Below are 24,546 nucleotides of genomic sequence, written 5' to 3'. Positions count from 1 at the left end.
CTTCGTTAAGTGTTTATTGCCTACTTCAATGTTTTATAGCTACTTTGTTGTCATGCATGATTAATGGGGCTGTGGCTCTTTAAGAGCGCTTCTGCTGTCATTTGAAAAGAGGAGGGAGAAGGAATTCAAACAGTCAGACGCGCGCTGGCATCGACAAACTTTGCATACCAGACAGAAGAATAATATTGGAAGAAAAACACCACGTGGCCCATGAATAGAAAGGCATTGGACTAGACCTGTTTGACCTTTGAAGGGAGGAGGGATGAATGAGGGGAAATGCATCTGTAAGCCACACCTACTCTCAGATCTTACTTTTATTTGTTTGCATTCAGTTCGACTCAGTAAAAGTACCTTGCTCTAAACATATGGAGTTGGGAGTTTTCTTTCTTGGGTTCTGAACAGAGGCATATCCGACAAAGCCTTTGCTGATGACTTGGTCTTCATCTTGGAGCAACCGATATCGACAGGACCCAAACTACTATCACAAATAGAAGAATATGGGAAGGTAGCAAGATTCAAAATAAACAGGCTAAAAACAAAGGCACTAGCGAAAAATTTTACAAAACAACAGGAGAAGGAATTAGAAAACAAAATAGGTAAACAAATGACAAAAAAATTAAAATATCTAGGAATTTGGCTAACAAATAAAGGTTCATCAATCAGAAAAGACAATTATAATAAATTAACACAACAGATAAAGACAGACTTAGAAATTTGGAGCAAATTACAGCTTGGGAAAATAGCATCAATCAAAATGAAAGTGTTACCAAGAATATTATTTTTATTCCAAGTAATACCCATAAAATTAGGGAATTTTTTTAAAAAGACTTCAATAAACTTATAGTGAATTATATTTGGCAGGGGAAGAAACCAAGGATTAAAATAAAATCTTTACAAGATAGCAGAGAAAGAGGAGGATTCAGACTCCCAGACTGGGAAACCTATTATAAAGCAATATCATTGATAGGGATCAAGGGTTGGATAGAATTAAAAAATAAAAGAATTCTAGCATTAGAGGGGTACGATTTACAAAGAGGGTGGCATGCATTTCTGTGGGAGGGAAAAAGTAGACAACATAGATATTTTCAGAGGCATTTAATTAGAGAAGCACTGTTACAGACATGGCAAGGGATAAAAAAGAACCACTATGATAAAATTCCGCAATGGTTATCTACAATGGAGGCACAAATTTACTCAAACGCATTAGACATTGGTAAAATGAAAAGATACAAAGTTTTGTTTCTTTGGTTTTTTTGAAAAAAGTTTTTATTTTTATTTTTTTAAAAAAAACCCACATACAAATCTTTTGAACAAGATATCAGTCAGGTACATAATTAAACACTTTTCAAATTTTACCCCCTCATTGTATTGTTTATCCAATATTTTTTCCTTCCCCTTAACATTTTATTATTTGCACATTTCAATCAAAACATCTGTTCTACCCCTTTATCCTGAATGGTATTGAATCAAATCTAGTTCCATATTTTTGTCCCCTTTCTTGCTCCTCCCTTCTTCATTAAACAAAATACAGCCATACTTATCCCTAATGTTATCAAAGACAGACCAGTAACAAAAAATAAATAAAAACAAGGTAATCTCTATAAAAATCTCTCCTACATTAAATCTCACCTTAATTTCAAAAAGGTCTCCCATCATTTATTATTTCATAAAATCATTCCAAATAAGAAAAAAATTAAAATAATAAACAAGATAAAAAGAACAAAATGAAAAGGAGCAAACATATCCCATTTCACATAATTCCATGGTTATATTCAAATATTCTATTGGAAGTTTTATCTCAAATTATTTCAATTTCACTACATATGCTTAAAAACTGCATATTTTCTTAATTTATTAGATTCCTTGTTACCTCATTCCTCCTCTTCTCAACATTTTTATAATCCTCTAATCTTTAACATAAATTTTAGTTTTACATTATTATTATATCATGCTTTTTATATTCTTCTCTATCATTGCTGCATGCAGCTCATTTTTTTAATATTCCAGTTCTGTAATCATATTTCTTGCTTAAGTGACAGTTGTATACTTCTTATTATCCATTGTTTTCAACTTTATTCTTTGATGTTATGCATCTTAAAGGTCAATCATCTGGTTACAAAATCCTCCTTTGAAATCGTCCTGAAATCACAAAGATATTTCCCTCCTATATTTCTTCCTCTGCCTTTAGTTGTCAGTCTTTAGTGTTGTTTTCTGTTTTATTCTTTGATGTTATGAGTCTTAAAGATCATCCATTTAGTTGCTGAAATCCTCCTTTGAAGTTGTCCTGAAATCACAAAGACATTTCCCTCCTTCTGCCTTTAAGTGTCAGCTTTAGTCTACAGTTACAATCCACAATTAATAAAGTATCCATTTTCGAACCACAACTTTTTTCACTTTATTTCAATTTGTTGTCTCTTTTCAGTCATGTTTAAATAGTTTCATTATAATCCTTTAAATCCAAATTTATAAAGAATAGAGGAACTGGGAGATGCTCAATTAAAACCCATTTTTAAAATCTTAGTTAATTCCTCTCTTTTTCTTCTTGCTTATAATCTTTAAATAATCGAAAAAAGCCTTCAAAATTCTCCAAAGTCAATTTTAATTAACAGTCATATTTTTCTGTTTTCTCATTTCAGTTAGGGCTCTAGACTTAGGTTCTAAGCCAACTTTTGTCAGGTTTTAGATATCATTAATTATTTCCCTCCATTTTCATTTCCTGTTTAAAGTAGCCGCTATTTCTCAATTTTTCTTTAAATGCTTGTTGGCAAAATTGCTCCTAGTGCCTCTTCATGAGCTGGTATTAACTCACCCGGCTTCAACATCTTGTTCAGTACTTATGCTTTATCCTCCTGCCCGTTCTTGTGGCTGTCCCAACTTCAGGCAGCTAGTGATGGCTGCGGTCCTCCTTGCTTGGTCGAGGGGGAAAAAACGGAGCTACAGGGAATTTGCAACTTCCCTGTCCACTCCAGCGGCAGCCTCATTCTTCACTGCCCCTGCAGGGCAGCTATGGTCCAGACTGGACCCCATATCGAGGGGATTTTCGGCACTCATCCCGGAGGTCTTGGGGTTCGTGTCTGTTCCGTTGCAACACTGGCCACGCCTCATCACAAAGATTTGTTAAATAATCAAGGGGAACTAAAAACAAGACAGGAATTAAAAGAACAGGGTACAGACATTGATTGGTGGCCTTATATGCAAATAAAATCCAGATAGAAGACAGATTTGATACAATTTGGACTCCAAAAGGAAGTATATGAATTAGATAAAATTCTTCAAGTACAGAAGACAAATTGATTAAAAAAATTACAATTATTTATTAAGATGCACATTGGAAGAAGTGGTAGCAAAAAAAAAACCATGATAATTTGGGCAAAAAATTTCAGCTATAATATTGAATTAGAAAAGTGAGAGAAATTATGTAATATAAATTATAAATTAGCAATGTCTGTACCCTAGAAAGAAAATATGTATTATCATATGTGGTGGTCCTGTCATAAAGTGAAACAATATTGGCAAAAAATTAAATTAGAAATAGAAGAAATTATAAATCAACATATAGAAATGAGACCAGAAACATTTTTACTGGGAATAATTCCAGGGTCGTATGAAAAAGAAATATGGTATTTAATGATCCACATAGTTACAGCAGCATGAATAGTCTACGCACAGAACTGAAAAAAATAACAATATACCATCTGAAGACAATGTAATTAGAAAAATCATGGAATGTGCAGAAATGGATAAGCTTACGAAGGAGATACAAGAAAAAGAGGAAAGAATATTATTTAGTATGGGAAAGATGGTATAAATGGTTGGAGAAAAGGAGGGAGAATGTGCAAGGAAAGATTAAATAACGGATAAACAAGGAGTAGAAATAGAAGAACAAATAGGAAGAAACAGAAATTGTGGAAAGGAAATTGGGTACAAGTGTATATCTAAGTATATATGTAAATAAAATAATTAGAATAATATATATTATAATGATATACATATGATTATATATATAAAAGATACATTAGGATAAGAGAGAAAATGTATAAGTATTGATTACTGATGCGAAACTGTTGGAAAGAAAAAAGTGTTAATATTTCTTTTTTGTTTTTGTCTTTTTTAAAAAAAATCTGTTTAATAAAAATTATTTTTAAAAAAATATTTATGGACACATATTTCAGCAACCTATTTGTTTTGTTTGATTTTAATTTAGTGTGAGATGTGACTTTAATCATTTTGGTTTATAAACTATATTAACAGTTTCTGTGTGAATCCAGTTATTTTAACATTCCCCAAATCACACTTAGAATAGAACAGAATAGAATTCTTTTGGCCAAGTGTGATTGGACACACAAAGAATTTGTCTTTGTTGCATATGCTCTCAGTGTACATAAAAAGAAAAGATACATTTGTCAAGAATCATAAGGTACCACTCTTAATGGTAGTCATAGGGTACAAATAAGCAATCGATTTAAATTTAAATTTAAAGCAATTAAAGATAAACCCAGTTATGATTTAGCATTAAGTGGGTATAAATTTTACTTATGTAATTGCTTCTATTTCTGCTATTCAAGGGGTATTATTAAAGAGGGATGGGAAGGAAGATAGAGAAAGATGGGAAGGAAGACAAACTCAAACACCAAATAAGAGACATTGGAAGCATACACAGCATCAGACATAAAGATCACAAGTGCCTATATACAAATGCACAAAGTCTGGGGAACAAACAGAGTGATCTAGAATCACTAATACATGAAGGTGGTTATGATATAGTTGGAATAATAGAAACTTAGTGGGATGAAACCCATGACTAGAACATACTGATAGAACAATACAAACTGTTCAAAAAACCCAGACCCCATAAAAGAGGAGATGGATTTGTACTGTAGGTAAAGGATCATTATATTGCTACAGAAATGCACGAAACCAAAGACGAAAACCTCCTAGAATACATATGGATCAATATAAAAGAAAAAAAAATGACATGGCCATAGGTGCATACTATAGGTCACCCAATCAAGCACAAAAAATATATGTCCTTTTTGCCAACCAACTAACAAATATATGCAGGAAACACACTACAATAGCAATGGGGGGCTTCAATTACCCTGATAACAACTGGAAAATTAATTCTGCACCAAGTGAGAAATCAAATAGCTGACAACTTTGTTGTCCAAAAGGTAGAGGAGGGAACTATAGGGACAGCCATATTGGACTTAATTCTTACAAACAGAGAAGAAGTCATAAAGGGAGTTGAAATTGCAGGAACCTTGGGTGAGAGTGACCATGTCATACTAGAATTCAACATAACGCAAACACAAGCAATAGAACATAATGATACCAGAGATTTTAAAAGAGCTGATTTTAACAAACTCAGAGAGAAATTCGGAAAGATTCCTTTATTATGAAAATCCTAAAGGGGAAAACAACTCAAGAATCTTGGGAACTCTGAAAAGTATAATCATAAAAGCCTAGACAACCACAATACCACTGAAGAAAAAAAACAAGAAATCGAAGAAGAAACCAGTATAGCGAGTATAGCACAAAGATCTCTCTGACAACTTGAAAGACAAAAAGGACAAGTACAAAAAATGGAAAGAGGGACACATAACTAAGGCAAAATATCAGCAGCTAGCCAGAATCTGCAAAGATGAAGTCAGGAAAGCAAAGGCTCAGAATGAACACTGACTTGCAATAAAAGTCAAAGATAATAAAAAAAAGTTTCTTCCATCATATGAATAACAAGAAAAAAATCAAAGAAACAGTCGGTCCACTAAAGAGAGAAGAGAGCAAGGAAGTAACAGGCAACATAGAGAAAGCAGAGCTGCTTAACTCATTCTTTGCATCGGCCTTCACACAAAAAGAAACTATAGCCCAACCGACCAAAAATATAACTGTAAAAGACAGACTAGAAATAAAAATTTAAATAAGCAAAAAAATAGTAAGAGAACACCTGTCTGGTCTTGATGAATAGAAATCACGGGGATCTGACAGATTACATACTTGTACCCAACAAGTAGTCCTTAATGGGTCTAAGTCTACATGGAGGGAAGTTAGCAGTGAGGTACCACAAGGTTCTGTCTTAGTACTTAGTACTAAGTACTTAGTACTTTTCAATATCTTCATAAATGACTTAGATGAGGGAATAGAAGGGAACTTACCAAATGTGCAGATGGTACTAAGTTGGCAACAATAGCTAACACCCTAGAAAATAGGCTCAAGATCCAGATAGATCTTGACAGACTTGAACATTGGGCCCTATCTAACAAAATGAAATTCAATGTAGAGAAAAGTAAAGTCTTACACTTAGGCAAGAAAAACCAAAAGTACATGTATAGACTGGGTGAAGCCAGGCTTAATAGCAATAACTGTGAGAGAGATCTTGGAGTCTTAGTGGACAACCAGCCAGCAATGTGCAGTGGCAGCCAAAAAAGTGAATGCAATCCTAAATTGCATTAACAGAGGGATACAATCAAGATCCAGTGAGATACTAATATCACTCTATAAAGCCTTAATAAGACCACACCTAGAATGCTGCATTTAGTTTTGGTTACCACACTATAAAAAAGATGTTGAGATTCTAGAAAGAGTGCTGAGAAGAACAACAGGGATGATTAGGGGACTGGTGGCTACATATGAAGAACATTACAGGAACTGGGCATGGCTAGTCTAGTGAAGAGAAGGACCAGGAGAGATATGATAGCAGTCTTCCAATATTTGAGGAGCTGCCACAGAGAGAAGGGATCAAGCCATTTTCAGAAGCACCTGTAATGGATGCAAACTGAACAAGGAAAGATTCAACCTGGAAATAAGAAGAAATTTTCTGACAATGAGAACAATCAACCAATGGAATAGCTTGTCTTTGGAAGTTATGGGAGCTTCATCACTTGAGATTTTCAAGAAGAGATTGGACTGCCATTTGTCAGAAATAGTGTAGCGTCTCCTGCTTGGGCCCCCTGGGAGGGAGGACTAGATTTTTATCCACATCTGAGCTTGCTAATTGCCAATCATACCTGGGGATGGGGAGGAGATCCTCTCCTTTCTCTGTGGATAAGTCTCCAAACTTAAAATGCGGTGTGCATGTGGGTATGTGTGTGTTGCATGCTTGGCTGCCAGCAGTTTGGGAAGGCAAAGAGCTTGTGGGGCACTGAATTGTTCCCATGTCAAGTTAGCCAGTGCGACTTATTCCATTTCACCCAGCCGTTCCATGCCCAGTGAGTGGCGTCAAGCCAGCCATGCCCATCTAGTGACCCAGTTGTGACCAGTGACCCAGTTGTGACCAGCCAGCCACACCTACCCCAGCCATGCCCACCTGGCCGCTGTGTATCATCATAATCTTACATGCAATTGGTCCTTTGAGGGCAACCATAATGCTGACGTGGCCCTCAATGAAATTGAGTTTGATACCTCTATTCTAAAGGTTTAATAGATACACTTCTTCAGTGCTATCTTTCCACTCTTATGTATATATATATCTTTAAAAATTAAAACAGCTTCCCAGATTATTACATTAGATATTGACTCTCATCTCCTACAATTCCAAGAATATGAAATAAATATAGCAACAATTACAATCTGTTCCTTCCCACCAAAGTGGTACCTGTTTATCTATTCGCATTTGCATGCTTTTGAACTGCTAGGCTGGCAGAAGCTAGGGTGAGCCCAGAGTCACCACCCCCTTTAGTCAGCAACAACTAGCAAAATAAAATAAAATAAAATAAAATAAATAAAATAAAATAAATAAAATAAAAATAAAATAAAATAAAATAAAAACCTGTTTAGCCTGCTTACTAAAGGAAACTTACCAGATGAAATGTTTTCCCAGTACGGAGAGAGAAATTCATACTGTCCAAGCTGTATAATTTGAAATAACTCTTCCTGATCTCGTTCATGACTTCGGAAAGGTGGAAAGCCACAAAGTAAAATATAGAGTATTACACCAGTAGCCCACATATCAACTTCTAAACCATAGCCTGAGAGAAAGAAAAAATATTGACATTGGCAAATGATTTAATTTTTGCTTTCATGTTTTAAAATATGAATAAAATATACGAATAAATTTCTTATGTCTTAAGTCACATGCAATTCTAAGTATATTTAATAACCTTCTAATCATCCTAAACTTAATCAAGAATGATTTGGATCCATTATCATTTCTTCTTGCCAGGCTTATACAGAGGCAGTTGCTATTATAAATAGGGCTGTCAGCCTTATCAGGAAACCCAATAAGCTAATGATAATGTTGTGCCTCGTCCTCCCTCCTCTCCTCAGCCGGGCCCCTCCCATCTCGTCCCGGGTCTGCTATCAGACTCTGAGTCTGATAATGAAGATGAACGGCCTGTCATGCCTCCAGCCCCCGGCCCTGGCCCCATGCCCAGACAGGATGTCAGGAATGAACAAACAAACCTCACTCATGCAGCGTGTGTTCCTTTGGCTCAGCCATCGGGGGAGGTTGGCCACAGATTGGAATTGCTCGGGCCTACTCCTCCTGACCCCTCCCTTTCTCAAACAGCAGAAAACAATTCAAAGTGGGAGGATCCTTGCTTCCGGAGATCTGAGAGGAGACGTCAGCAGAAGGAAGGGAGGGGCAGGCCTGGATAAATGCTGAGTCATGGAGCCACACCCACAGCCTATATAAAGGACCTGCTTTTGGCATTCCTTGAGTCAAGCAAAGTCTCATCTAGTTTGCTGAAGTCACAACTTGGATTCCTGCCTGCCCTGAGAAATCTGAAAGGAATTTGGCAAAGCTGCAGAGGCTTCGTGGCCACGCTTGATACGGACTTCCTAGACCCGGTCATCGGAGGGGTAGGGGGACACGACAGATAATGATAACCTGATGAGCTAATTCTACTTTACTGAATCTAGTAATAGATTCTTGCAAGTTTGAAGGGAAGTGTCCTATGGTCTCTATTTATAGACTACAAGTTGTAGGGCAGTAATGGCTAACCAAATGCGCATGTGCAAGGCCGAACCCCCCAAAATGCAATGGACATGCGGTCCCTGCACATGCAAACACGCACCTGTGCGGCCCCCTGCATCTGCCCCCCCCGTGCATGCGCTCGTGCCTCCTCCCCTGCACACACCACCCATGCGCAGCACAGACCTGAAGACCAGCTGGCCGGTGGGGAGTGCACATGCATGTGCAGTGGAGCTGAACTGGGTGATGGCTTGCATGCCATCAGAGAGGGCACTATGTGCCACCTCTGGCACACGTGCCATAGGTTCACCATCACGGTTATAGGGGATCTTTTCTAAGTTTCTTTCTCTGCTCTTTAGACAGCTGCAGGGACCACCCCACTTATCTGATCATTTCCAGGGCAGCATCTCTTCGCACCTGTCTCTCACGGTTATTCTCACATACAAGGACTGAATGAACCCATGTTTTCAATTCACTCATATCATAATATAGTATCTGTATATTTATATGTATGCCATTACGTGTATTCAAAAACAGATTCATATATGTGTACACACATAGACAGGGATGAAGACCTTGTACTTCTCACCTACATATGAAGCAATTTGGATTGTCAAGGTCTTAACTAAAACATAAGAAATATGCCAGCAATTTTTGGGTTTATCCCAGCTTTGAACTTCAAAAGCCACTGTCTCTCAAAAGGCTGTTGGTGTCTCATAAACAATAAAAATTGCCAGTTTCTTGAGCATATTGTTTCACATGATATATAAAGAAGAAACGATGAAAAATAGGTAATAATATATAAACAATTTACACCAGTGTGGTGTTAGTGAGATCACTGAGCAACACCAGCAAATTTCTATACCATGCACCACTTTTGTTTTCTCTCCCCTCTCCTTTGCCCAAATCATTTTTGCCATCTGATTAATACATAGTGAAGAACATGATGGCACACAGTTATTCATTTATTTCATGTCTCCACTGAAGGCAAAGGGGCAACTAACCAAAGTAAGATCAGTTACATATCAAGTAAAAACTTCCCTGTCCTTAAGAAGTAAAATACAACATTAAATAACTACAGTCTACTGAACTCAGAAAGTACAGTACTGCTTGAAAGACTAGCTCTGCTGAAGTATGTAAAAAAGCACATCATTGCTTTTGTATACTGTATACATTTGTATACAGACTGTTATTGTGTACTGAATTGCTCATTTTCCTAATTAATACTGTCAACAAAACACAAAGACTACATAATCCAATTGTACTCCCATAGCATAGAAATTCCTACTTTTTTCAGGAAAAGAAAGGGGACTGATGTAAAACAATTCCTAAAGTTTATCCCTATCCCCATTTCTGTACCAACCTTTTGTGCATTTTCAGACATGCATTCCTGGAGACAATTCAGCATTCCTCAATAATTACCTTCCTGTTTGACTTCCTGTTTGGCACCGTAGGTGATGGCGGTGATCTTTATGATCGCCAACCTCTGGATTATGTGGAATCGCTAGGACAGCTTAAATCTGCCATCCAGCGGTTCGAAAAAACCCCTCTTCGGGAGAAGAAGAGGAGGTGAGCTGCAGGGTAGAGGTAGAACTTCCCTAAAACCCCTGAGAAAAAAGGGGTTTGAAGGGTTAAGTTCCCTCCAGCAACCCAAAGTGCTCCAGATCCGAGGATTTTTTTGCTTTGGCGGAACCAATCACCACGACCAAACGCCAAGATTTATTTTGGACAATAAAAGGATTATACCGGACAGAACGAAAGTGGGAGAACTTTATGCAAGTAGCCAAGCCAATTCCCCGTTACTTTGTAACAAGCTTGAAAATAGCAAGAAAATGGAGGCAAATTGTTAACAAGCTAACGAGTGGAAAGCGAAAGTGATACATTTATTGCTTGCCATCTACTGCTGGTAAATTGCATGTTATTTGCTACTTTAACTACTTGCTGCCTGCTGATAGAATCTAGGGGAGATTTTTAAATATTGCTTTAAAAAGACTGTGTTTTTCAGAGGTTAAGATTTAAAGTGAATATTAAGTTGGAAATAAATAAATAATTTTATAGAAGATGGCAGCCAAACAATTAAAGTCTACTGTAACAAAGGGCTCTGGAATCTCATCAGCTGGCGCCTCTCCAGCTCATACAGCAGACACTAGAACATTGAATTTAGAGGCATTACAAGAGAACTTGAAGGACTTTATACAAGAAAAATTTAAAGTAATAACTGATGAGATGTCTGAAATGAAAGAGCAGATATTAGAAATTCAAGTGGGAAATAAAGAAGTTAAAGAAGGATTTGTAATTGCAGTACAAAGTTTGGCAACAAATGTGATTTTATTAGAAGAGGAAGTTGAGGAAATCAAGCAATTTAACTCAAAATTAGAAAATAAAATGGATGAATTTCAAAGTAAAATGGAAAAAACAGATGATGAAATAGTTTTGATACAATATAGAAATATGGAATTTGCTTTAAGAATCCGTGGCTTGAAAGAGAATAAAGAAGAGAATTTAAGGGAAATTTTTTCTGAAGTATTTGCTGAGATATTAGCAGTCCGTCCAGCAGATGTGGCTTATCAAATTGATAAAATATATCGTGTGAATTCTTGGATAGCAAGGCAAAAAAAGTTGCCAAGGGATGTTGTTATTTATTTTACAAATAGAACAGTGAGAAATCAGATTCTGCAAGCCTCATATAAGGGGGAGAAGATACAGGTTGCTGGTCAAGATATTTTAATATTAAAGGAAATTCCACCAAAAATGTTAAGGGCTAGGAAGGAATTTGCCTTCCTGGTGAATGAACTTAAAAAACGTCAGATTGAATATAGATGGGATATTCCAACTGGTATAATAGTATATTATGCAGGGAAAGTACATCGTCTCAATACAGTTGGAAAAGCAAGAGAATTTTATGTTTAGGCATTAAAAGTTGGAAGTCTTCCCCCATTGGAAGCTAGAAGAAGGGAGACTGAAGTGAAGGAAAGAGAAGTGAAGCAGGTACAAGAACAGATTGTGATGGAAGAAGATTTATTACAAGTGTTGGAAATACCTACGACGGGTTCAGATTCAAAGGAACAAAAGCCGACAAGAGCTGCTGTTAAACGCAGGGAACAAGAGATGAAGGCACAACAACAACTGGCAACTACTACAACGGAAACAGTGGGAGGAGCAAGGCCTAAAGCAAAATGTGATCTGCGGCTGGTGTTCCAAAAGTTTCCTTTGGCTGATAATGGCAATTAAACTATTATCTTGGAACGTTAATGGTTTGAATTCACCACAGAAGAGAAGGTAAGTATTTCATTATTTGAAACAATTTAAAAATGACATTACCTGTTTACAAGAAACACATATTAGATCTTTAGACCAGAAATATTTGATAAACTCAAAACTGGGAGTACATTTTGTTGCCTCCTCTTTGGAAAAAAAACACGGTTTAGTTATATATATAAAGAAGGATATATCAGCAAAATTAATTGAGGTGGATAAGCAAGGAAGATATATTGCTATTGAACTTTTGTTGGAGGGAAAGAAGACATTATTAATAGGAGTTTATGCTCCGAATCAACAACAAGAATTTTTTTTCAAGTTTTTACATAAAAGAATAGTATTTTGGGATTATAAATCATATATATTAATGGGTGATTGGAATGGTGTGTTGGATACTCGAAAAGGCAAAAATGTTTAAGGAAGATTTCAAGCCGGGCGAAATTACCAAAGGCTTTTTTTGAAATGATGGAGGACTTGGAATTAAGAGATATTTGGAGAGAACATCATACAGAAGAGAGGGATTTTACCTTCTTCTCTGATAGGCATCAATCATTTTCGAGGATTTATTTTATCTTGATTCCTAATGATTTGTACTCTAGAGTGAAGAAGACGAAGATTTGTTCAAGAACTCTATCTGATCATAGTCCGGTTTGGATTGAATTTGATCGGGAAAAGGACGCTAGGAGATCATGGAGGTTGAATGAGAATTTGTTTAAATATGAACAAAATGTAAATGAATGTAAAAAGCAAATGAAAGAATTTTTTATTATGAATACGAAAAAAGAGAAATCTATAGAGATGATTTGGGATGCTAATAAAGCTTATATGAGAGGAAATCTTATACAAATGAATAATTAAATATAGTATTATATATAGTATTATATTTATTATATTTATATGAATATATAATTGCAGAAAAAGAAAAAGGAATTGGAAGAGGAAATTAAAAAGAAAAACCGGTTATTGATAAATAGCCCAGGAAATAGTAAAATAAAAGAATCAATAAATATATTAAGAAGTCAGTTTAACATGTTGATGGCAGATCAAGTAGCAATTAATTTACAATATGTAAAACATAATACGTTTAATAATGCCAATAAGCCAGGAAGATGGCTTGCCTATTTAATAAGGAAAAAACAGAAATCACGAACGATTGATAAAATAGAATATAGGGGTAAGGAAGTTTATCAAAAGAACTTGATTAAAAAAGCATTTTTAGAGTATTATAGTAAGTTATATACTAGGGATATGATTGATGATACAGAGATAGAAAGATATTTACAACAACAAAATATTTGTGAGCTTACAGAAAATCAAAGAGAAGAACTGAATCAATTAATTACTTCAGAGGAAATTTTGTTAGCAATTAAGCAACTTAAAATCGGTAAAGCACCAGGTACAGATGGTTTAACAGCTGTTTAACAAAATAAAAATTTACAAAATGAGACGGTTGAACCACTTAAAGAGTTATTTAATAAAATTTAAATGGGAGGGGATGTTCCCCCTTCATGGAGGACAGCCTTTATTTTGTTAATACCGAAAGAAGATCGAGATGGTATTAAAGCAGAGAATTATAGGCCCATATCACTTTTAAATACTGATTACAAGATATTTGCCAAGATACTTGCTAATAGATTAATGCCAGTGATGAATCAAATAATTCATAATGATCAATCAGGATTTATTAAGGGTAGGCACATGAGATATAATGTGAGGCAAATTGTAAATTTACTTGAATATTTGGAACGAAACAACCAAGTCTCAGCGGCACTCTTTTTTTGGGATGCTGAAAAAGCCTTTGACAGATTGGACTGGCAGTTTTTGTTTAAAGTAATAGAAAAAATGCAATTTGGGGATTATTTTATCCATGCAATTAAAGCAATATATCAGAAGCAAACAGCACAAATAATAGTAAATGGTGGGTTAACAGAAACTTTCAAAATTGGGAAAGGGATGAGACAGGGATGTCCCCTGTTCCGATTACTTTTTATTTTAACTTTAGAAATTCTTCTGAATAAAATACGTGGTTCTGATCGAATAAAAGGAATTAGAGTTAAACATCAAGATTATAGATTAAGAGCTTTTGCAGATGTCTTGGTTGTTACTGTATCCCAACCAATATACCCAGCTACTGGTTTAAAAGATATAATTGGTCAGTATGGTAAAGTATCTGGATTTAAGGTAAATCAGCAAAAGACAAAGATGATAACTAAAAATACGAATATACAACAAAAAGAAGAGTTAGAAAGAACTATGGGTTTTGAAATCGTTAAAAAGGTTAAATATTTAGGAATATATATTACAGCTTTAAATGTCAAATTATACAAAAATAATTATGAGGTATTGTGGCAGAAGGTATGGAAAGAAATGGAGAATTGGAAGAAGTTACAACTATCCTTGCTGGGAAGAATAGCGGCTATAAAAATGAATGTTTTGCCCAGGTTTCTATTTTTGTTTCAAATGATACCGGTACTTAAGGATGATATCAAATTACAGGAATGGCAAAAGGGGGTTAATAACTTTGTATGGATGGGCAAAAAACCAAGAATAAAATTAAAAATAATGCAGGACACAAGGGAAAGGGGGAGTCTTAAAATGCCTAATTTAAAATTGTATTATGAAGCAGTTGTCTTATCATTAACTAGTGATTGGATTAATTTAACTGAGGAAAGAGTTTTGAATATAGAAGGTTATGATTTGTTATATGGGTGGCATGCCTATTTATTATATGATAAGAAAGTAGATAAAATATTTAAAAATAATATAATTAGAAATGCATTATTGAGGGTCTGGAGGAAATATCAATATAAATTAGATGGAAAGATTCCAATATGGGCAATCCCGAGACACATGATAGAAAATATAAATATATATCAAAAGATGGAGGTAGTTACCTATAAAGAACTCCTTTGTATGGAAAAGGGGGAATTACAATTAAAATCCAGAGAAAAGATGGAGGAAGAAGGGAAAAATTATACATGGTTTCAATATGGACAATTACAAGCTAGATGGAAATTAGATCAAAAAATAGGTGTTAAGCAAACTGAGGATAATTTGTTAAAACAAAAGAGAGATCAAGGCCAACAGCATATTAAGAGGTTGTATAATGTATTAGTAGAAATAGACTTAGAGACTGAATTGGTTAAGGATTGTATGATTAAGTGGGCACAAAATTTTCAGCAACCAATAATGTTGGAAACTTGGGAAAGAATTTGGGTGAAGAATGTTAAATTTATACAAGCACAGATGTATAATAGATGGCATTTAGACCCAAAAAAGTTGTCATGTATGTATTCTAATGTACAGGCTAAATGTTGGAGATGCGATTGTGAAGATGCCACTTATTACCATATATGGTGGACTTGTAAAAAAGTTAAAGCATTTTGGATTAAAGTATGGTGGATTATGCAGAATATTTTGAAAAAGAAGATTAAATTTACTCCACACTTCTTTCTACTAGGAATAATTATGGATTGTACAGCTATAGAGACTAAATTGATTTTGAACTTAATAACAACCGCGAGACTTTTGATTGCTCAATATTGGAAGAAAGAAGAATTACCTACAATTGAAGAATGGACACTCAAAGTATCAAATCTGGCAGAAATTGCAAAAATTTCTGCTTACTTGAAAGACTATACACAAGAAAAATATATTTTAGAATGGAAAATGTGGATTGATTATATTCAAAATAAGTATCAGATAAAAAAATATCGAATAGCATATGAGTAAATTTAGGAAATATTTTGTATTAGATATATTTCTGAAGGAGAGGGGAATTGAGACTGTGATTATGTGTGGAGTGACTAGAGATTATAATTTAGGAATTATTTTGGATTATGATTGTTAGTTTTGATACCCTGCATTTTGTTCTGGGAAGTCGGGGTGGGGGGTGGGGGGAGGGGATTTGGGGGGGTTGAGGGTAGAGGATGGAGTGATGGTTAATGTACAGGGATTATTGAAGATGTATAAATATAATTAGTGTAGGGTCGGGTCTGCCCAGTTACCATTTTAGAATGGTGGGGAGGGAGAAAAGAGGAGAGAGTAGGAGGTAGGAAAGAGGAGAAGAGGAAGGAAGAGGGGTAGAAGAGGGAGAAGGAAGGTGTAGGGTGGAGGGAGGAGAGGATGTAGATAAGAGAAGGAGAGGAAGGTCTGGAAAGTAGAAGAAGGTAGAAGAGGGAAGAGTGTTAAAAAGGGGGGTGGTGACTGGGCAAGCCCGACTAATTGTATATAACTGTACATTGGATGAGCTGTTTGATATGATTGTAAAAATAAAACTTTTTAATGAAAAAAAAAATTACCATCAGAAAGAGACAACTGAGCAATAAGAGATCAAACTGACAACTCTGTAATATAACACAATCTTTTGTGGAGGACAAATTCATAGTGTTGTAAGAATGGACAGCACAAAGGAACAATCTTGGGCCTCTGGTGGCTCAACAGGCTAATGTAGCCTGTTATTAACAGCAACTGCCTGCAATATTGCAGGTTCAAGTCCCATCAGGCCCAAGGTTGACTCAGCCTTCCATCCTTTATAAGGTAGGTAAAATGAGGACCCAAATTGTTGGGGGGCAATAAGTTGACTTTGTATATAGTATACAAATGGATGAAGACTATTGCCTGACATAGTGTAAGCCGCCCTGAGTCTTCGGAGAAGGGCGGGATATAAATGCAAATTAAAAAAAAACAAAAAACAATCTTGGCCATATCAATACGTTCATAGTTAAAGAACATCTACCTGGATAAAAGCTAAACAAAATAAAACAAAATTAATCAAATGCTTACATAACATAAAATTTTTACAAAAAATTATATTCACCATTCTCAGCAAGTATTTCAGGAGCAACATAAGTTGGAGTTCCACATACAGTGAATATTGGTCTTACCACCTGTTTTGCAAGACCAAAATCTGCTAGTTTCAATGTGGTAGTTTTATCTGGATTACGCTGAACCTGAGCAGGAAAACCAAAATTAGGCAGAAATCACTAGTGTGAATTACACGTAAGCATCAACTGAAAATTGAAATACACAATGGCTCTCTATTGCTACAAAACTGATAGTGGGATAGAACCTATCCTATCTAATTGCCTATCACAAATAATCAGATATTGATTGTTATGGAGCAATTCAAAGGTTTTAATGGACTAGGTTGGTTAAATCTCTATAGAAATCTACCTCTTTTGCTATGGTCCTCAACTTATACCATTCATTTACTTACCAAAGTTACAAAGGCACTGAAAAAAGTGACTTTCAACTGGTTTTCATACCTACCATATTTTTTGGACTATAAGACACACCTAAATTTAGAAGAGGAAACAACAACAAAAAGTTTTTGGCCTTGCTTTTTTCAGGCCTTTTTTCGGCCCTTTTCCAGTCTTTTTTCAATCTGTTTCAAGGGCTTTTTTCAACCCATTTTTGAGGCTTTTTTCAGCCCGTTTTTGAGGCTTTCTTCAGCCCATTTTCAAGGCTTTTTTTGGGCCCTTTTGGAAGGGCCCACTTTTGGGAGACAAAAAAGTGTATTCTTATAGACCGAAAAATACAGTAACAACTCTTGCTGTAATTCCTTGTCACATCTTCAAAATTCGGATGCTTAACAACTGGCATGTAGTTATGCCTAGGGTCATGTGATCATCTGTAATCTTCTCAGTTAGCTTCTGACAATCAGTCAATAGAGTAAGATAGATTCACTTAATGACAGCATAATTTGTTTAACAATTGCAGTGATTCACTTAACAGCTGTGGCAAAAATGTCATAAAATGGAGCAACAGAAATGTTGGGCTCAATTGTGGTCATAAGTTGAGAACTACCCAGACTGAAGTTCCTTGAGTAGTAACACAATACTGTTGCAATAACAAACCTCTCAATGACACCTTATGGTGCCTCAGTTGAAGAGAATCTTGAGAAAAATATCAAGGAATTCTTTGGAAGTTAGTTTTAGAATATGAAGTGATTTGTGTAATAAACCAATGATGAGAATCAGCATAAGGCAAGTGAAAATCTAAGCTTCAGATGCCTCTAACTTATATTAAGAAGTGTACACTTCGAATATTTTTTCTGAATAACACTGGAGTTTTGATAAATGAAACTGTGTGAAATTTTATGAGCCACTGTGTTCCTCCTAAAGCCACTTAAATGAATGAAGAGTTTCGCCTTTGATTTTCTTTTTGGTTTCTTTGGACATGGTTCTGATATATCTCCTGAATACTTATATGAAAACAGGAAGGCAAAAAGTTTATTAAAAATGAAGGCATGTAAATCTACATGTGTTTGAACTGATGAGCCAAGAAAGCTATCAGTGACTTCAATGAATATCTCTAAAGGTATATTCATTCAGGGCCAGAATAGCTCAGGCTGTAAGGAGCCTGTTATTAGAACACACTAGCCTGCAATTACTGCAGGTTCAAGCCCGGCCCAAGGTTGACTCAGCCTTCCATCCTTTATAAGGTAGGTAAAATGAGGACCCAGATTGTTGGGGGGGCAATAAGTTGACTTTGTAAATATACAAATAGAATGAGACTATTGCCTTATACACTGTAAGCCGCCCTGAGTCTTCGGAGAAGGGCAGGATATAAATGTAAAAAAAAATAAAAAAAATTTCTTCTATACATAAGTTACAACAGGCTCACATTTTTCTCTTCCACATAAGATGGAATATTGTCCAATCCATATAAAATTTTGCTATGCATCTATCCATTCCATTTCTCAAACACACTAAAGCTTATTTACATACTGCAAATTATTAAGCTCATCAGAGAAATTAATCATGTTTCACTTTTGCATTCTATTTTGTAGAATAGCTGAGTAAAACCTATTTACCAGTTTCAAAGAGGGGGGTATACTCTAAGTCAGTGGTCACCAACCGGTGATCTGCAGATCACTGATGGTCCATGAGAAAATTTTGGTGGTCTACAGTGCACCCGAGTGGAGGAGCAGATCTGGGATGAGCAATGGCCAGTCCTGTGACTAGGACTCTGGAATATGGGTGTCGTGTCCCACTCCTCCGCTGACAGCTGGGTCAGGGAAATCCGAATCAGGCTTGCCTCTGCAGCTCTGCCCAAAGTCCTAGCAAAGTCCTCAGAGCAGGCAGGAGACCAGTAAGTGACTTCAGCAAGATAAGTTCGACTTTTGCCTGACTCAGAGACTGCCAGAAAGTAGATCCTTTATATAGGCCATGGGGTGTGGCTCCATGACTCAGCACTCATTAAGGCCTGCCCCTCCCTTCCTTCTGTTGCCTCCGCCTCTCCAATCTTCTGATGCGAGGGTCACTCCAATCAGCTGTTGTTGGGAGTAAACCCTCCTCAGGCTCACCTGCTGTGGAGGAGGGGGAGGGGTCTAGCTGCTCCGTTTGCCTGGGCATGGAGTCAGGGCTGGGGCAGGGAGATGCTCCTTCTTCTGCAGTTTGTCTGGGCATGGAGCCAGGACTGGGGCTGGAAGGCATACATTCCTCAGTGTTCGGGAGCAGGTAAGAAGGCCCCGGCTGCTCTGAGGGCGGGCAAGACACAACAATGGGACTGGCCAGGCAGCTCATGGTGGGGCTGTAAATCTCCACCATAGAGGGAGGTTTGTGCAACTTGCAACTTTGCAGCGCACCCCTCACCAGCTGGAGTGAGGTAATGGTGCAATGGGGGGTGGCGGTGTAGGCGGACCAAAGCAATGGGTGGCGGGAACCTCAGCTGTTTCTTCCCCCTGCTGTAGCTTCCTGTCGGCTGAACCCACAAGTGGCTGTCCCCGCCCCTCGCCCTCCCTTCCCAGTCACTCCTCGTCTGGCAAGAGAAGGACGGGGGATGGAGATTTGTTCTATATTCCAGAGTGGGAGCAAAGCTTAGTCTCTTGCTGGATCTCGCCAGCCCTTGTTGATGCTCCGTGCACCTTGGTCTCTCAGGGAGATTCTTGACTTCCTCTCAGCCCCAAGACACTGGCTGGCCCATGAGATGAAAAAGAGAGAAAGATAATTGGGGGGGGAGAAAGAGAGAGAATGAGAGAGAAAGAGAGGGGGAGAGAAAAAGAGAGAGAGAGAAAGAGAGAAAGAGATAGAATGAAAGAAAGAGAAGGAGCATTGGTTCTTACCTGACATGCACCTTCTCGTTGAGTGAGCAGCAACCAAGAATGGGTTGTGCCCTTTTCAAACAGAGGATTGAGCTTGTGCAAAGTTGTTCAGTCCCACCCTTGTTGCCAGGGATCCCCAGCTTACGGCGAAGATGAAGATTAACAGACTCGATGTGTTGGAACAAGGTAAGAAATAGAAAGGAGACAAGAGAAAGACCAGACATCCAAGGGAGGGACTGGCTGCTGTCTCCACTCAATGAGAAGGTGTGTGTCAGGTATGAACCAACACCCCTTCTCCATATTGGTGGAAACAGCAGCCAGGAATGGGACATACCAAAGCCTGCAGTCCCAACTATGGGTGGGCCCTAGTCTGGTCTTGGGACTCCCCACTAGTATGAACACTTTGCAACACCCTGTGGCCAAATGCTGCCTCAGCAGAGGTGAACTAATCTATCTTGTAATGCTTGATAAAGGGTGAAGGAGAAGTCCAGATGGCCACTCTGCATATTTCCAGCAAGAACGCCTGAGTGGTCCATGCTGCTGATGTAGCTGCGCTGCGGGTCAAATACGCTGTTACACGAATAGGCCGCTACAGCAAAAGCAGTTTGTATCCAACTTGGACCGCGAAGCTCTTGTAGCCTTCTCACCCTGCCTGCTTTTTCTTCTCAGGACGATGTTAATCCTTGAGGATTAATCCTTAATCCTCTAAGCAGCAGGCAAAGCCCACTGCTAAGAAGAGAACTTCCTCCCCCACAACTCTATCCAAGGGAGGGAATGAGAAAAACTACTCACAACAATCGACAAAGAAATTTCAGGAATTTTTCAATGAAAGAAAGATGAGGCAACAGCCAGAAAGGGGGGAAAATTCCAACATATCCATCCAGTCTGAGGACTGAGCCGAAAGCTGGGGGACCCTGGCAACAAGGGCGGGACTTAACAACTTTGCACAGGCTCAGTCCTCTGTCTGAACAGGGCACAACCCATCCCTGTCTGCTGTCTCCACCAATACGGAGAATGAGAGAGAGAGAGAGAGAGAGACAGAATGAGAGAGAGAGACAGAAAGAGACAGAGAGGGAATGGGAGAGAGAGGGAGGAGAGAGAGAAAGAGAATGAGAGAGAAAGAGTGGGGGAGAGAAAGAGAAAGGGGAGAGAGAGGGAGAATGAAAGAAAGAGAAAATCAGAGAATGAAAGAGAGAATCAGAGAGAGAGAGAATGAGAGAGAATAAGAAGACAGAGACAGAGACAAAGAATGAGAGAGACAGAATGAGAGAGAGAGAATGAGAGACAGAATGAAAGAGAATGAGAGAGAGAATAAAAGAGAGAGACAATGAGAGAATGAGAGAGAAAGAGACAGAATGAGAGAGACAGAGAATGAAAGAAAGAGAAGGAAAGAGAGAGGGAAAGAAAGAGAGAGGGAATCAGAAAGATAATGAAAGAGAATGAGTGGGAGACGGAGAGAGAGAGAGAGAGAGAGAGAGAGAGAGAAAGAGAAAGAGAAAGAGAGAGGAGGGAGAGTGCCTGAAGGACCCCATCCTATCATTGGGAATCCAGGCGCTTCAGCAAGCAGCGCACTGAATTCATATTAGTGATCCACAGGATTTAAAATTATGAACTTGGTGGTCCCTGAGGTCCAAAAGGTTAGGGACCCTGCTCTGTTATTTGTTTTTGTTTTTTTAAATAATGTATTAAAGTTGAATGGAATTACATCTAATGCAAATCACAAATTCCTTTTCTCAAGAAAGTACTCCAAGCTTTTTCAGTGAGCTTAATCAGAGAATGTAATCCATTCAATCAATCCAAATTCCTACATTAAGCCTTAAAGGGATAGGAACAATTTGTACCATTCTACATATTTTTCATACTCCTGTGCTAGATCATTTGTTCATATAAACCGAAATAATAAATTGCAATAATCAGTTTATTAGAAGACACAGTGTATTTTGCAATTCTTACCAGAAGATTTTCAGGCTTGAGATCTCTGTGAACTATGTTCTTGCTGTGGATATATATAAGGGCTTCACACAGATCTGTTATCATGAGAGCAGCATCATGTTCTGTGAATTTCACACTCTCTATAATGGCATCAAATAAGTCCCCACCAGGGACATATTCCATGATTAAGTAAATTTCTTCTTCACTTTCAAACACTTCAATCAAGCTTACAATGTTGGGGTGGGAGAGGCTCTTGATTATCAAGATTTCATTTTCTAGCATATCCTCCTTTCCCTTCAGCTTTGATTTATCAATGATTTTCATTGCATAGATCTGATTAGTGCTTCGATGATGACACTCCATCACAACAGCAAAGTTCCCATCTCCAATAGTTCTGCCAATTTCATAGCAATTTTCCATATCTGCTCTGCTAGAGACATCATGTCTCAATTTTACATCACTGGACTTACACTGGTTTTTCTCTTCTTTGTTAATTTTAAGTTTTTCCTCCCTTTCCTGATTCATCTGTTTACTCTCCCCCTGCTCCATTTTCTCATCTCTAGTATTTCCTTCTTTTAACTTCTGTACCTCTTTTTTTTCTCCTTGAAATTTTGTTTGCTTCTCTCCATCAGCCTGGGAACTTTTTATCAACCAACAGCTCTGATTCATTCTAGAACGTTTTCTATGTTCCTTCTTTAGCTCATAGATATCTCCTACTATAGTGTGCTGACTTTCTAGTGGTTTTGTCTTCATTATTCCTAATTCTTCATCCTGGTTCTGCAGGATCTGATCTCTGTAAATACTTCTTTTTTGCTTCTCAAGATCTTTACTGGTATGATTATGTGAAGTTGTCGATGTACTCTGACAACCAGCTTCCTTCCACGTAACTTCAGCTTCTTCTACTGAGTGTTCTAGTAATTTCCTACAACTTCTCAATTTTGCAGGTTTTTCAACATGGTATCTCTTACATGCTCTTACATTCAAGTCTCTGTTCCTAAACTGAAAATCATTCTGTCTTTCTTTTTGCAAATTTTGTTTCAGCTGTCTTTCTCTTTCACATTTCTCACATCTGATAATTGTATCCGAACTACTTTCAGTGTCACTTTCAGGATTTCTCTCTTTGTTAAAATATTCCTCAATTTCTTTAGGTTTTCTAGTGGGTTTCAACTCATGTTCTCCATGCCAGTTGTCTCTTATCCATCTCTTTTTGGGCCTCAATTTCTCTTCCTGTCTGTTCCTAGTCTGAGCTTTGATGTAATGCTTGTTAAATAGTTTAGGAGATATGACATCCATGCAGTTGTTAACAACTGTGGGTTCAAGGCTCTTTTCTAACTTAGAAGTTTTCTCATGCATTCTGTGTTTCAGCTTCTGAGGTTGTTCCCAATTTTCTGAAGCCCTAGTAAGAAGAACGTAAGGCTTATCAGGATAAAGTTCATGGATTGCCATTTCAAGGGTTTTCAGGGTTAAGTGTTCCTTTCCCATAGCTATAAATGTATCACCCTCTCTAAAGAAATCAGAAACACTTCTGATTTCCCTTCCCTTTAGATTGTATAATTTTCTCACACGATCATTCTTCCACCGTGGAAATCCCAAGGCTTCTGAGATGTCAGCAATCAGCTGTTCAAATGTTTGAACAGAACGCCGATTTAAAAGCAACGTTATCTTTCTTACGGCATGTCCACAGGGCTTCACTACTGTGATAATCCTTGGCTTTACTGGGCTGTTCTCAGAATGGATAGTGTGGAAAGCAGTCCGAAAATTTGTAAAAGGAGAACTGAAACCATTTGTACCAAAGTAGGGCTTTCCATAACTTCCATGGGCAATTGGTGGGCAAGTACTTTGTAATATTCTTTCAGTCACACGTGATCTCATGCAGCTTAAAGTGGGATCAAAAATTCCTTGAGGTTCTGCAGGAAAAGAAAATAAACAGATTAAGGAATGAGGTCAAAAATCTTATCATTGATGTTTGTAGCATATTTTCTACCTGCTGGTTTAAGAAATAAATAAAGATATTCCAGATTAATCAATATTATAATAAAAAAATATTTTTAGATGAATAAATTAAAGAACAGGATTTTCTGATGAAGATACAAAAAACAAACAAACACCCCAGTATAGTTAACACTTAAAAGTGTTTTGGAGTATCCCAAAATGCAAATCCAAAATATTTTTTTAAAAACTATTTTCTCAGAAAAAAGGCTTTTATCATAACATAAAATTCATCAAGCATATATAAATCCTTCATGGATTACTGCCTTGTCTTGGCGAAGGGGCTTGCATGGCTCAATGAAGCTATGAGCTATGCTGTGCAGGGACACCCAAGACGGACAGGTCATAGCAGAGAGTTCTGACAAAACGTGATCCACTGGAGAAGGAAATGGCAACCCACTTCAGTATCTTT

At 37.3% G+C, this 24,546-nt stretch overlaps 1 protein-coding gene across 6 annotated transcripts in view; it reads right to left on the bottom strand.

The window, feature by feature from the left end:
* Positions 1-24,546, bottom strand: part of DCLK3 (doublecortin like kinase 3) — a 150,055-nt gene that overhangs the window by 87,887 nt on the left and 37,622 nt on the right. For 4 of the 6 annotated variants that reach the window (XM_058184230.1, XM_058184231.1, XM_058184232.1 and 1 more), the window contains exons 2-3: positions 22,167-24,052; positions 16,986-17,118 (exon numbers count right to left, since the gene is read on the bottom strand). In XM_058184230.1, the coding sequence (XP_058040213.1) occupies positions 16,986-17,118; positions 22,167-24,052 (2,019 nt within the window). Of the gene's footprint in view, positions 1-7,796; positions 7,965-16,985; positions 17,119-22,166; positions 24,053-24,546 lie in introns of those variants that run through there. The other 2 variants (XM_058184228.1, XM_058184233.1) reach the window with 2 other exon arrangements.

This window comes from Ahaetulla prasina, chromosome 4 (genome assembly GCF_028640845.1).
Source record: "Ahaetulla prasina isolate Xishuangbanna chromosome 4, ASM2864084v1, whole genome shotgun sequence".
Lineage (NCBI taxonomy): Eukaryota > Metazoa > Chordata > Lepidosauria > Squamata > Colubridae > Ahaetulla > Ahaetulla prasina.
This window is presented reverse-complemented; position numbering and strand designations above follow the sequence as displayed.